Genomic DNA, 12,003 nt, shown 5'->3' with positions numbered 1-12,003 from the left:
ATATATATATATATATGTATATATATATATATATATATATATATATATATATATATATATATATATATATATATATATATATATATATATATGCGAACAAGCCTGAATGGTCCCCAGGACTATATGCGAATGAAAACTCACACCCCAGAAGTGACTCGAACCCATACTCCCAGAAGCAACGCAACTGGTAACTACAGGGCGCCTTAATCCGCTTGACCATCACGGCCGTCAAAAGGAAGTGATAGCCGAGGCTATTTGAGCCACTTCCCCGACGGCAACTCGGATGGTAATCTTGGGCATAGCATTTCACCAAATCACCTCATTCTTTGGGGCACACGTGAGGAACACAAATGCGAACAAGCCTGAATGGTCCCCAGGACTATATGCGAATGAAAACTCACACCCCAGAAGTGACTCGAACCCATACTCCCAGAAGCAACGCAACTGGTAACTACAGGGCGCCTTAATCCGCTTGACCATCACGGCCGTCAAAAGGAAGTGATAGCCGAGGCTATTTGAGCCACTTCCCCGACGGCAACTCGGATGGTAATCTTGGGCATAGCATTTCACCAAATCACCTCATTCTTTGGGGCACACGTGAGGAACACAAATGCGAACAAGCCTGAATGGTCCCCAGGACTATATGCGAATGAAAACTCACACCCCAGAAGTGACTCGAATCCATACTCCCAGAAGCAACGCAACTGGTAACTACAGGGCGCCTTAATCCGCTTGACCATCACGGCCGTCAAAAGGAAGTGATAGCCGAGGCTATTTGAGCCACTTCCACTGAGTTACCAGTTGCGTTGCTTCTGGGAGTATGGGTTCGAGTCACTTCTGGGGTGTGAGTTTTCATTCGCATATAGTCCTGGGGACCATTCAGGCTTGTTCGCATTTGTGTTCCTCACGTGTGCCCCAAAGAATGAGGTGATTTGGTGAAATGCTATGCCCAAGATTACCATCCGAGTTGCCGTCGGGGAAGTGGCTCAAATAGCCTCGGCTATCACTTCCTTTTGACGGCCGTGATGGTCAAGCGGATTAAGGCGCCCTGTAGTTACCAGTTGCGTTGCTTCTGGGAGTATGGGTTCGAGTCACTTCTGGGGTGTGAGTTTTCATTCATATATATATATATATATATATATATTTTAATAAATAAATATATATATATATGTATATATATATATATGTATATATATATATATATATATATATATATATATATATATATATATATATAAATATATATATATATATATTAGTATATTTTGGTAGCAGTCTTTCCTGTAGACATATATTATTAAATATGACCGAAAAAGTAAGATTAATAATTCTAACACGAATTTTCTCAATCTTTCGTACATTTCTTTTCACTGTTGGAGGTAATTAAAAAATCAATTCTCCAAAATTCATTTTATTTCTAGTCTGACGCGACACTTGAGCTCGTTTCGTAAAACTTATTACATTTTCAAAGACTTTAGTTTACACATACACAACTGAATAGAACTTACACATCTTCGATTTGTTTATATCTACATTTGAGTGAGGTGGATAGGGTGAGGTGGTATTAATAGTGTATTAAATTCCTAAACACAAGACAGAACACAAAACAATGGGTATTGAATGGAAGTGATTGTAGAGAGCCTATTGGTCCATATTTCCTGATGCTTCTATATTGGAGCGGAGCCTTGAGTTGGGTAGAATATAGTTGTGCATTAATTGGCTGTTGATTGCTGGTGTTGACTTCTTAATGTGCAGTGCCTCGCAAACGTCAAGCCGTCTGCTATCGCTGTATCTATCGATGATTTCTGTGTTGTTTACTAGGATTTCTCTGGCGATGGTTTGGTTGTGGGAAGAGATTATATGTTCCTTAATGGAGCCCTGTTGCTTATGCATCGTTAAACGCCTAGAAAGAGATGTTGTTGTCTTGCCTATATACTGTTTTTTTTGGAGCTTACAGTCCCCAAGTGGGCATTTGAAGGCATAGACGACGTTGGTCTCTTTTAAAGCGTTTTACTTTGTGTCTGGAGAGTTTCTCATGAGTAGGCTGGCCGTTTTTCTGGTTTTATAGTAAATCGTCAGTTGTATCCTCTGATTTTTGTCTGTAGGGATAACGTTTCTATTAACAATATCTTTCAGGACCCTTTCCTCTGTTTTATGAGCTGTGGAAAAGAAGTTCCTGTAAAATAGTCTAATAGGGGGTATAGGTGTTGTGTTAGTTGACTCTTCAGAGGTTGCATGGCGTTTCACTTTCCTTCTTATGATGTCTTCGACGAAACCATTGGAGAAGCCGTTGTTGACTAAGACCTGCCTTACCCTACAGAGTTCTTCGTCGACTTGCTTCTATTCTGAGCTGTGGCTGAGAGCACGGTCGACATAAGCGTTAACAACACTCCTCTTGTACCTGTCTGGGCAGTCGCTGTTGGCATTTAGGCACATTCCTATGTTCGTTTCCTTAGTGTAGACTGCAGTGTGGAAACCTCCGCTCTTTTCCATGACTGTTATATCTAGAAAGGGCAGCTTCCCATCCTTTTCCATCTCGTAAGTGAAACGCAGCACGGAACTCTGCTCAAATGTCTCCTTCAGCTCCTGCAAATGTCTGACATCAGGTACCTGTGTAAAAATGTCGTCAACATACCTGCAGTATATGGCCGGTTTTAAGTTCATGTCGACTAAGACTTTTTGCTCGATGGTACCCATGTAGAAGTTTGCAAACAGAACACCTAGGGGAGAACCCATGGCGACCCCGTCTACTTCCTTATACATGTGCCCATCCGGGCTCAAGAAGGGTGCCTCTTTAGTACAAGCTTGGAGTAGTTTCCTTAGAATGTTTTCTGGTATGTCAAGAGTCGCTGTTGGTTTTCGGATCACGATACAGGCCGGATCACGATACACTCTGTCGGCTATCATCCCGATTGTCTCGTCCACTGGTACGTTGGTAAACAGTGATTCTACGTCCAACGAGGCTCTTATCCCTGTGGCCCGTGTGCCCCGCAGTAAGTCAACAATTTCCTTTGGAGACTTCAGGCTGAAGGCGCAAGGGACATAAGGAGTCAGCAGGCCGTTGAGTCGCTTCGCCATTCTGTACGTGGGTGTGGGTATCTCGCTGATGATTGGCCGAAGTGGGTTTCCAGGCTTGTGTGTCTTGACATTTCCATACGCATATCCAGGTTTATATTCCCCAATAATCTTTGGCAGGTGGAGTCCGGATTTCTTGGCGTTCACAGTTTCGATCAGTTTGTTGACCTTTGCTTTCAATTCGGCTGTAGTGTCCTTCGTTACCCTTTGGAATTTAGTTTGGTCAGAGAGTATGAGGTTCATTTGGCAATTCCACGACCAAGAGATGGCTTCCTGAACCTTGCAGGAATTAACCTCACTGAGGACCAAGTCACTCTCCTAAATCTGGGTATAAACTGTCACGTTATGTCCAGACCGAGTGAGATGGCCCGGAAAGTGGAGTTGGAAATTCTGTTGGACGACATATTCGACCTCGAGACACAAAAGAAGGTCACTACCAAAGATACCTTACAAGCAGAACTTATTGCGGAAGGAGGAAAGAATCGAGGCAACTACAGAAGCACCATACTGTCCCCTGAGCTTAAAGCGGCAGCTAAAAGCCTTCGTGAGAACAAGGAGATAGTTGTCAGGAGAGGTGACAGGTCGCCAATATACGTCATTCTTAAAAAAGACGAATATCTGGCGAAAATGAACCTCATACTCTCTGACCAAACTAAATTCCAAAGGGTAACGAAGGACACTACAGCCGAATTGAAAGCAAAGGTCAACAAACTGATCGAAACTGTAAACGCCAAGAAATCCGGACTCCACCTGCCAAAGATTATTGGGGATTATAAACCTGGATATGCGTATGGAAATGTCAAGACACACAAGCCTGGAAACCCACTTCGGCCAATCATCAGCCAGATACCCACACCCACGTACAGACTGGCGAAGCGACTCAACGGCCTGCTGACTCCTTATATCCCTTGCGCCTTCAGCCTGAAGTCTCCAAAGGAATTTGTTGACTTACTACGGGGCACACGGGCCACAGGGATAAGAGCCTCGTTGAACGTAGAATCACTGTTTACCAACGTACCTGTGGACGAGACAATCGGGATGATAGCCGACAGAGTGTATCGTGATCCGGCCTGTACTCCTCTTGACATACCAGAAAACATTCTAAGGAAACTACTTCAAGCTTGTACTAAAGAGGCACCCTTCTTGAACTCGGATGGGCACATGTATAAGCAAGTAGACGGGGTCGCCATGGGTTCTCCCCTAGGTGTTCTGTTTGCAAACTTCTACATGGGTACCATCGAGCAAAAAGTCTTAGTCGACATGAACTTGAAACCGGCCATATACTGCAGGTATGTTGACGACATTTTTACACAGGTACCTGATGTCAGACATCTGCAGGAGCTGAAGGAGGCATTTGAGCAGAGTTCCGTGCTGCGTTTCACTTACGAGATGGAAAAGGATGGGAAGCTGCCCTTTCTAGATGTAACAGTCATGGAAAAGAGCGGAGGTTTCCACACTGCAGTCTACACTAAGGAAACGAACATAGGAATGTGCCTAAATGCCAACAGCGACTGCCCAGACAGGTACAAGAGGAGTGTAGTTAACGCTTATGTCGACCGTGCTCTCAGCCAAGGCTCAGAATGGAAGCAAGTCGACGAAGAACTCTGTAGGGTAAGGCAGGTCTTAGTCAACAACGGCTTCTCCAATGGTTTCGTCGAAGACATCATAAGAAGGAAAGTGAAACGCCATGCAACCTCTGAAGAGACAACTAACACAACACCTATACCCCCTATCAGACTATTTTACAGGAACTTATTTTCCACAGCTCATAAAACGGAGGAAAGGTCCTGAAAGATATTGTTAATAGAAACGTTATCCCTACAGACAAAAATCAGAGGATACAACTGACGATTTACTATAAAACCAGAAAAACGGCCAGCCTACTCATGAGAAACTCTCCAGAAACAAAGCAGAACGCTTTAAAAGAGACCAACGTCGTCTATGCCTTCAAATGCCCTCTTGGGGACTGTAAGCTCCAAAAAACTCAGTATATAGGTAAGACAACAACATCTCTTTCTAGGCGTTTAACGATGCATAAGCAACAGGGCTCCATTAAGGAACATATAATCTCTTCCCACAACCAAACCATCGCCAGAGAAATCCTAGCAAACAACACAGAAATCATCGATAGATACAGCGATAGCAGGCGGCTTGACGTCTGCGAGGCACTACACATCAAGAAGTCAACACCAGCAATCAACAGCCAACTAATGCACAACTATATTCTACCCACCTCAAGACTCCGCTCCAATATAGAAGCATCAAGAATTATGGACCAATAGGCTTGCTACAATCACTTCCATTCAATACCCATTGTTTCGTGTTCTGTCTTGAGTTTAGGAATTTAATACCCTATTAATACCACCTCACCCCATCCACCTCACTCAAATGTAGATATAAACAAATCGAAGATGTGTTAGTTCTATTCAGTTGTGTATGTGTAAACTAAAGTCTTTGAAAATGTAATAAGTTTTACGAAACGCGCTCAAGTGTCGCGTCAGACTAGAAATAAAAATTAATTTTGGAGAATTGATTTTTGAATTACCACCAACAGTGAAAAGAAACGTACGAAAGATCGAGAAAATTCGTGTTAGAATTATTAATCTTACTTTTTCGGTCATATTTAATAATATATATATATATATATATATATATATGTATATATATATATATATATATATATATATATATATATATATATATATATATATATATATATATATATAAATATATATATATATATATATATATATATATATATATATATATATATATATATATATATATATATATATATATATACATATATATATATATATATATATATATATATATATATATATATATATATATATATATATATATAAGGGATACCACCTCTGGTGGAAGTGTAGGGACACATAGCCTCAGAGAAGAAAATAAAGAGTACTCAGAGAAGACCTTGTGGATCCTCACTGAACACTTTGATATTTTCTTCTCCTACCACCCCTATTCTTTTGGTATGTGTGTATATTTATCAAACTTTATTTGAAAATGTCATTTCACAAAAAAAGTTACAATATTGATTACATGCAGGGTACAAGGCTGCTTGTCACAAATTGAACAGCTACTCCAGTTCCTCAGATGGCGGGCAGGAACTATGGATGCAGTGAGCGTATCCTCTCTGGATTGCCACACTAAGGGGCTGAAAAAGAAAACTGGCAGCTCTAGGGTCTCTAGTTGTTTCGATTAGCTTAGACCCCAACTCCTTCAAAAAACTAGCAGCACTTTTACCCCAGGCACCAAGTGTCTGAGGCAATAGGGATAAAATTGTAGTGTTGCTCGAGGTCTCTGTATTTACGTGACGTGGCCGCTTCCCAGTGATTGGCAGCTACTCCTGCTTGTGTAGCACTGATGTCAACATAGGTATTGGCTAAAGTTGAAACGCAAGAGTAGTCTCACACTAACTGTCTACCATTCTTCCAGGGGTTCACCGTGATTCCGTCTATATATATATATATATATATATATATATATATATATATATATATATATATATATACATATATATATATATATATATATATATATATATATATATATATATTTATATATATATATATATATATATATATATATATATATATATATATATTTATATATATCTACTAGCAGTACCCAGCTACACGCTGTTCTGGCTCAGCAACGCACATGCGTTGCTGAGCCACGGCAACCGTCCCTGTGCCCCTGTCCTCCCCACCATTCCCCCCTCACCCGTCTCTTCGGCCTCCCAACCATTCCCCACTCCACCGTCCCCTCGTCCTCCTCACCATTCCCCACGCCACCAATCTATCTTCCTTCCCACCATGCCCCACTCCCCTGTCTCTTTGTCCTCCCCACTATACTCCATTCCTCCATCCCCTCGTTCCCACCATCCCAAACTCCCCCGTTTCCTAGTTTTTCCCCACCATTACAACCCCCCCCCCCACCCTCCCTTGTCCTCTCATCCTCCCCACAATCTCTCACTGCCGTCCCCTTGTCATCCCCACCATTCCCCACTCCCTCGTCCGATACATTCCCAAATGGTATGATGTTTCCATGAGAAAATTTGGAACATCAAGTGATCTGATGTTCCCATCACTGAAATATATGAAAAACAGTTAAGAATTAAATGAAAAAATGAAATTAAAAAAATAAACTATACTCACGAAATGAACGGTAGGAGGGAGCCGGTCGGCCGAGCGGACAGCACACTGGACTTGTGATCCTGTGGTCCTGGGTTCGATCCCAGGCGCCGGCGAGAAACAATGGGCATAGTTTCTTTCACCCTATGCCCCTGTTACCTAGCAGTAAAATAGGTACCTGGGTGTTAGTCAGCTGTCACGGGCTGCTTCCTGGGGGTGGAGGCCTGGTCGAGGACCGGGCCGCGGGGACACTAAAGCCCCGAAATCATCTCAAGATAACCTCAAGATAGGTATGGTAAACAACACAATTCACACAAAATAGTTAAATCGAAATATAAATAAATGGAAATTTATGAAAATTCAATTTATCAATGCAATCAAAAACATTGAAATGGAATTGAAACACATTTACCATAGCATGTGTGTTGCTCTTACATGCAACAGATGGCGCTGTTTTTCAAGTAAAGCATAGTTTTACCTGTCACAGGTTTGGAATATATACTAATAATTACGAAATGAACGGTATGGTGAACAACACAGTTCAATTCCAACACAATGTCACAAAATAATTCAAATAAAAATTTAAATAAATCGAAATCTTTGAAAATAAAATTTATCAATGCAATCGAAAACATTGAAATGGAATTTATGACATATGTGGTATAACGTGCATGTTGCTATCGTGTGCAACAGATGGCGCTGTTTCATAAAAACGCGAATTTTTACCAGTCACAGAGGGTGGCATCTATATAGTAGGTATATAAAAAGACGTGCCTATTCGAATGCAATGTTGTGTCAAAATTTGAATGCAATCGGTGAAGAGGTTTCAAAGATTTCCCTCACATGAAAAACAGATGAAAACCCCAGTTTTTTTCTGAAAAATCATGTTTTTTTTTTTACCGTCACAGACGTGACATTTATATAAAATGTATATAAAAGCAGGTCGGATACGAATGGAATGTTGTGTGAAAATTTCAAAGCAATCGGTGAAGAACTTTCGTAGATTAACGATTTTGAACAAACGAACATTTCCATTTATATTTATACAGATATATACTCATAAAGACACTCATAATATTCCATATCTTATTCTATGCCTGTCTTAAAATGAATGTTTCTTGGTGATGTTTTCCAGTCTGTCCAGTCCGGAATATATCGCGAAGTGTTTGAAGCTGGATCCAAAGGACGCATCGTGCACAGGAACGCCTACGAATTCCTTCAAAATTTTTCTGCCCTGCTGAGTGACCGCCGTCACGTCCTCATTGGGAATGAGATCCTCTTCAGCATAATTATCAGCAAAGAGTTCTCTCGCACAGGTTCTCCAGGGTTGTGCTCATGCCGAACGGCAACTAAGAAAAGAATGTTGTAAATTAAATAACTGTAAATGAAAAATCTGTAGATGATAATAGTTGTTAATGAGAAATTTGTTGTTATCACTTATGGTTATATAGACTCTCAAATGCACAGTCATATGCGGGAGACAGGACCAAAGACCCAAAGCTCAACCCCCGCAAGCACAACTAGGTGACCACATAAAGACATTCATAGTTAATACAAAATATGAAGACAGATAAAACCAGAAATGAGGATTACTCATTATGGTAATAATCATGCACATTGAGATTACTGTAAAGCTTCAGTCTAGTGGTAAAAATCACGAATAAGAAAACGTTAAAGTTAGGATGAAGAAGGTAATTAAATTGTGGACATGTTCACCCAAGTCAAGAGTCTTCTAGTTTTATAAATCAGCTGTCGTGTCGTGTTCTATCTAAAATGTTTAACTCCTCATTATAGTCGTATAATCAATCATACACAAGGACTATATGCACGGGGGGTGCGTAATCAACTCCCAGGTACATGTACATTAAGAGTGTGCTTTAGTTATGAACTATGTGCAGCACTATTGTATGATTGCAGGAGTATCAGTACATCCCGTCCTCCACAGCGTTCATAACGTCTCTAAAATAATGCACTAAACTGTCCCAAGCCTAACCTAACCTAACCAAAGACCCACAGACAGACAATGGGAATTCACGTCAATTTTGCTAGATGCTATGATTTTTAATTCATACGTTTTTGGCCTTAGTAGATTAAATGCGACGTATTACTCGAGAGGACGGATTTTTCAGTAAGTTGTTGTGATGGTATTAAAACTCCTCCTGAATTTGAGCATTAACTATTCCTTATCATTTTCTAACAATTATAGTAATACCCATATGTATTGACAGTAACATATTGCTTTGTCTCAAAATATTGTTTTAAATGAAGCCGAAAATGGTAGCTTAGTTGAGAAAATCTTTGAAGCAAGATGGATCGTGAACAAGCGTCATGGATTCTTACAAATAAACAATAGGAGTCTGGAGGCGCTGAACTTGTCCCAAGAACTGAATCCCACATATGTGAGAACTGTATCCCACATATTCGGGAACTGTATCCCACATATGTGGAAACTGTATCCCACATACACTGGTGTTGGTAATGGAGTTCCCCACCAAACGCTCCCTTCAAATAAACAAAAAAATCACAGAATCGCACGTCCTAAGCGCTAGGGCCCTCCACCAGCGTTACCTGTGTCACCATCTTGGCCAGCCATATATCAATGAGGAAATCACTGAGTCAGGACAGGGAGCGAACAACAGACCTGGTTGACCAGAAGTCACCATGTAAATTTCCGTTAGTTTATCTACAGGCCTCTGGCCTCCAACCATTGAGATATATACAAATAAATGAAAGTTTCGTTTTATTGATATAGATAGAGCATAAATTTGAAATGGCACTCTTAATATCAGTTATTGTATTTCCTACAGGAAACTGTTACTACTACTTATCGAGGGAGAGATTACTGCCCTCTTCAATGGTATCTATAGGACAGAAGAACAGTCCTCTTGTTCCTGCATTAAGTAAAAGGTACAGATATTTTTTTGTATTACTGTATAGCGATTAAAATTTTTAATTATTAATATATATATATATATATATATATATATATATATATATATATATATATATATATATATATATATATATATATATATATATATATATATATATATATATATATATATATATATATATATATATATATGCAATTGACGATCACAAAACACTGATCATTTTATGCGGAAAATCCACAGAGAAATATGAAATGAGGTTAACGTTTCGGCTTTGTTAAAGCCTTTGTCAAAGCCGAGGCTTTAACAAAGCCGAAACGTTCACCTCATTTCATATTTCTCTGTGGATTTTCCGCATATATATATATATATATATATATATATATATATATATATATATATATATATATATATAGATATATATATATATATATATATATATATATATATATATATATATATATATATATATATATATATATGTCGTACCTAGTAGCCAGAACGCACTTCTCAGCCTACTATGAAAGGCCCGATTTGCCTAATAAGCCAAGTTTTCATGAATTAATTGTTTTTCAACTACCTAACCTACCTAACCTAACCTAACCTAACTTTTTCGGCTACCAACCCTACCTAAAGGTTAGGTAGGGTTGGTTAGGTTCGTTCATATATCTACGTTAATTTTAACTCCAATAAAAAAAAATTGACCTCATACATAATGAAATGGGTAGCTTTATCATTACATAAGAAAAAAATTTGAGAAAATATATTAATTCAGGAAAACGTGGCTTATTAGGCAAATCGGGCCCTGCATAGTAGGCTGATAAGTGCGTTCTGGCTACTAGGTACGACATATATATACATATATATATATATATATATATATATATATATATATATATATATATATATATATATATATATATATATATATATATATATATATATATATATGCGAACAAGCCTGAATGGTCACCAGGACTATATGCAACTGAAAACTCACACCCCAGAAGTTGCTTGAACCCATACTGCCAGGAGCAAGGCAATTGGTATGGACAGGATGCCTTAATCTTCTTGACCATCACGACTTGACATATGGAAGTGATAGCCGAAGCTATTTGAACCACTTCCCCGCCGGAACTCGGATGGTAATCTTGGCCATAGTATTTTATCAAATCACCTCATTCTTTGGGGCACACGTGAGGAACACAAATGCGAACAAGCCTGTATTGTCCCCAAGGCCTATGGGGACCATTCCTTATATCCGGTCATGATTGTCAAGCGGATTAAGGCGTCCTGTACATACCAGTTGCATTGCTCCTGGCAGTATGGGTTCGAGTCACTTCTGGGGTGTGAATTTTCAGATATATATATATATATATATATATATATATATATATATATATATATATATATATATATATGTATATATACTATATATATATATATGTATATATATATTATATATATATATATATATATATATATATATATATAATATATATATATGCGAACAAGCCTGAATGGTCCCCAGGACAATATGCAACTGAAAACTCACACCCCAGAAGTGACTCGAACCCATACTCCCAGAAGCAACGCAACTGGTATGTACAAGACGCCTTAATCCACTTGACCATCACGACCGGACATAATGAGGTGATAGCCGAGGCTATTTGAACCACCCCACCGCCGGCACTCGGATAGTAATCTTGGGCATAGCATTTTACCAAATCACCTCATTCTTTGGGGCACACGTGAGGAACACAAATGCGAACAAGCCTGAATGGTCCCCAGGACAATATGCAACTGAAAACTCACACCCCAGAAGTGACTCGAACCCATACTCCCAGAAGCAACGCAACTGGTATGTACAAGAC

The 12,003-nt window shown here is 39.3% G+C and overlaps 1 protein-coding gene across 1 annotated transcript in view; it reads left to right on the top strand.

Moving 5' to 3' along the window:
• The window catches only part of LOC123750908 (glutamate receptor ionotropic, kainate 2-like), a 285,687-nt gene that overhangs the window by 255,918 nt on the left and 17,766 nt on the right, over positions 1 to 12,003 (top strand). Inside the window, exons 11-12 of the mRNA XM_045733008.2 lie at positions 8,374 to 8,554; positions 10,046 to 10,145. Of these exons, the coding sequence (XP_045588964.1) occupies positions 8,374 to 8,554; positions 10,046 to 10,145 (281 nt within the window). The remainder of the gene's footprint in view (positions 1 to 8,373; positions 8,555 to 10,045; positions 10,146 to 12,003) is intronic.

This window comes from Procambarus clarkii, chromosome 4 (genome assembly GCF_040958095.1).
Source record: "Procambarus clarkii isolate CNS0578487 chromosome 4, FALCON_Pclarkii_2.0, whole genome shotgun sequence".
Lineage (NCBI taxonomy): Eukaryota > Metazoa > Arthropoda > Malacostraca > Decapoda > Cambaridae > Procambarus > Procambarus clarkii.
Note: the sequence above shows the minus strand (reverse complement) of the source record. Positions and strands in the feature narration are given on the sequence as shown.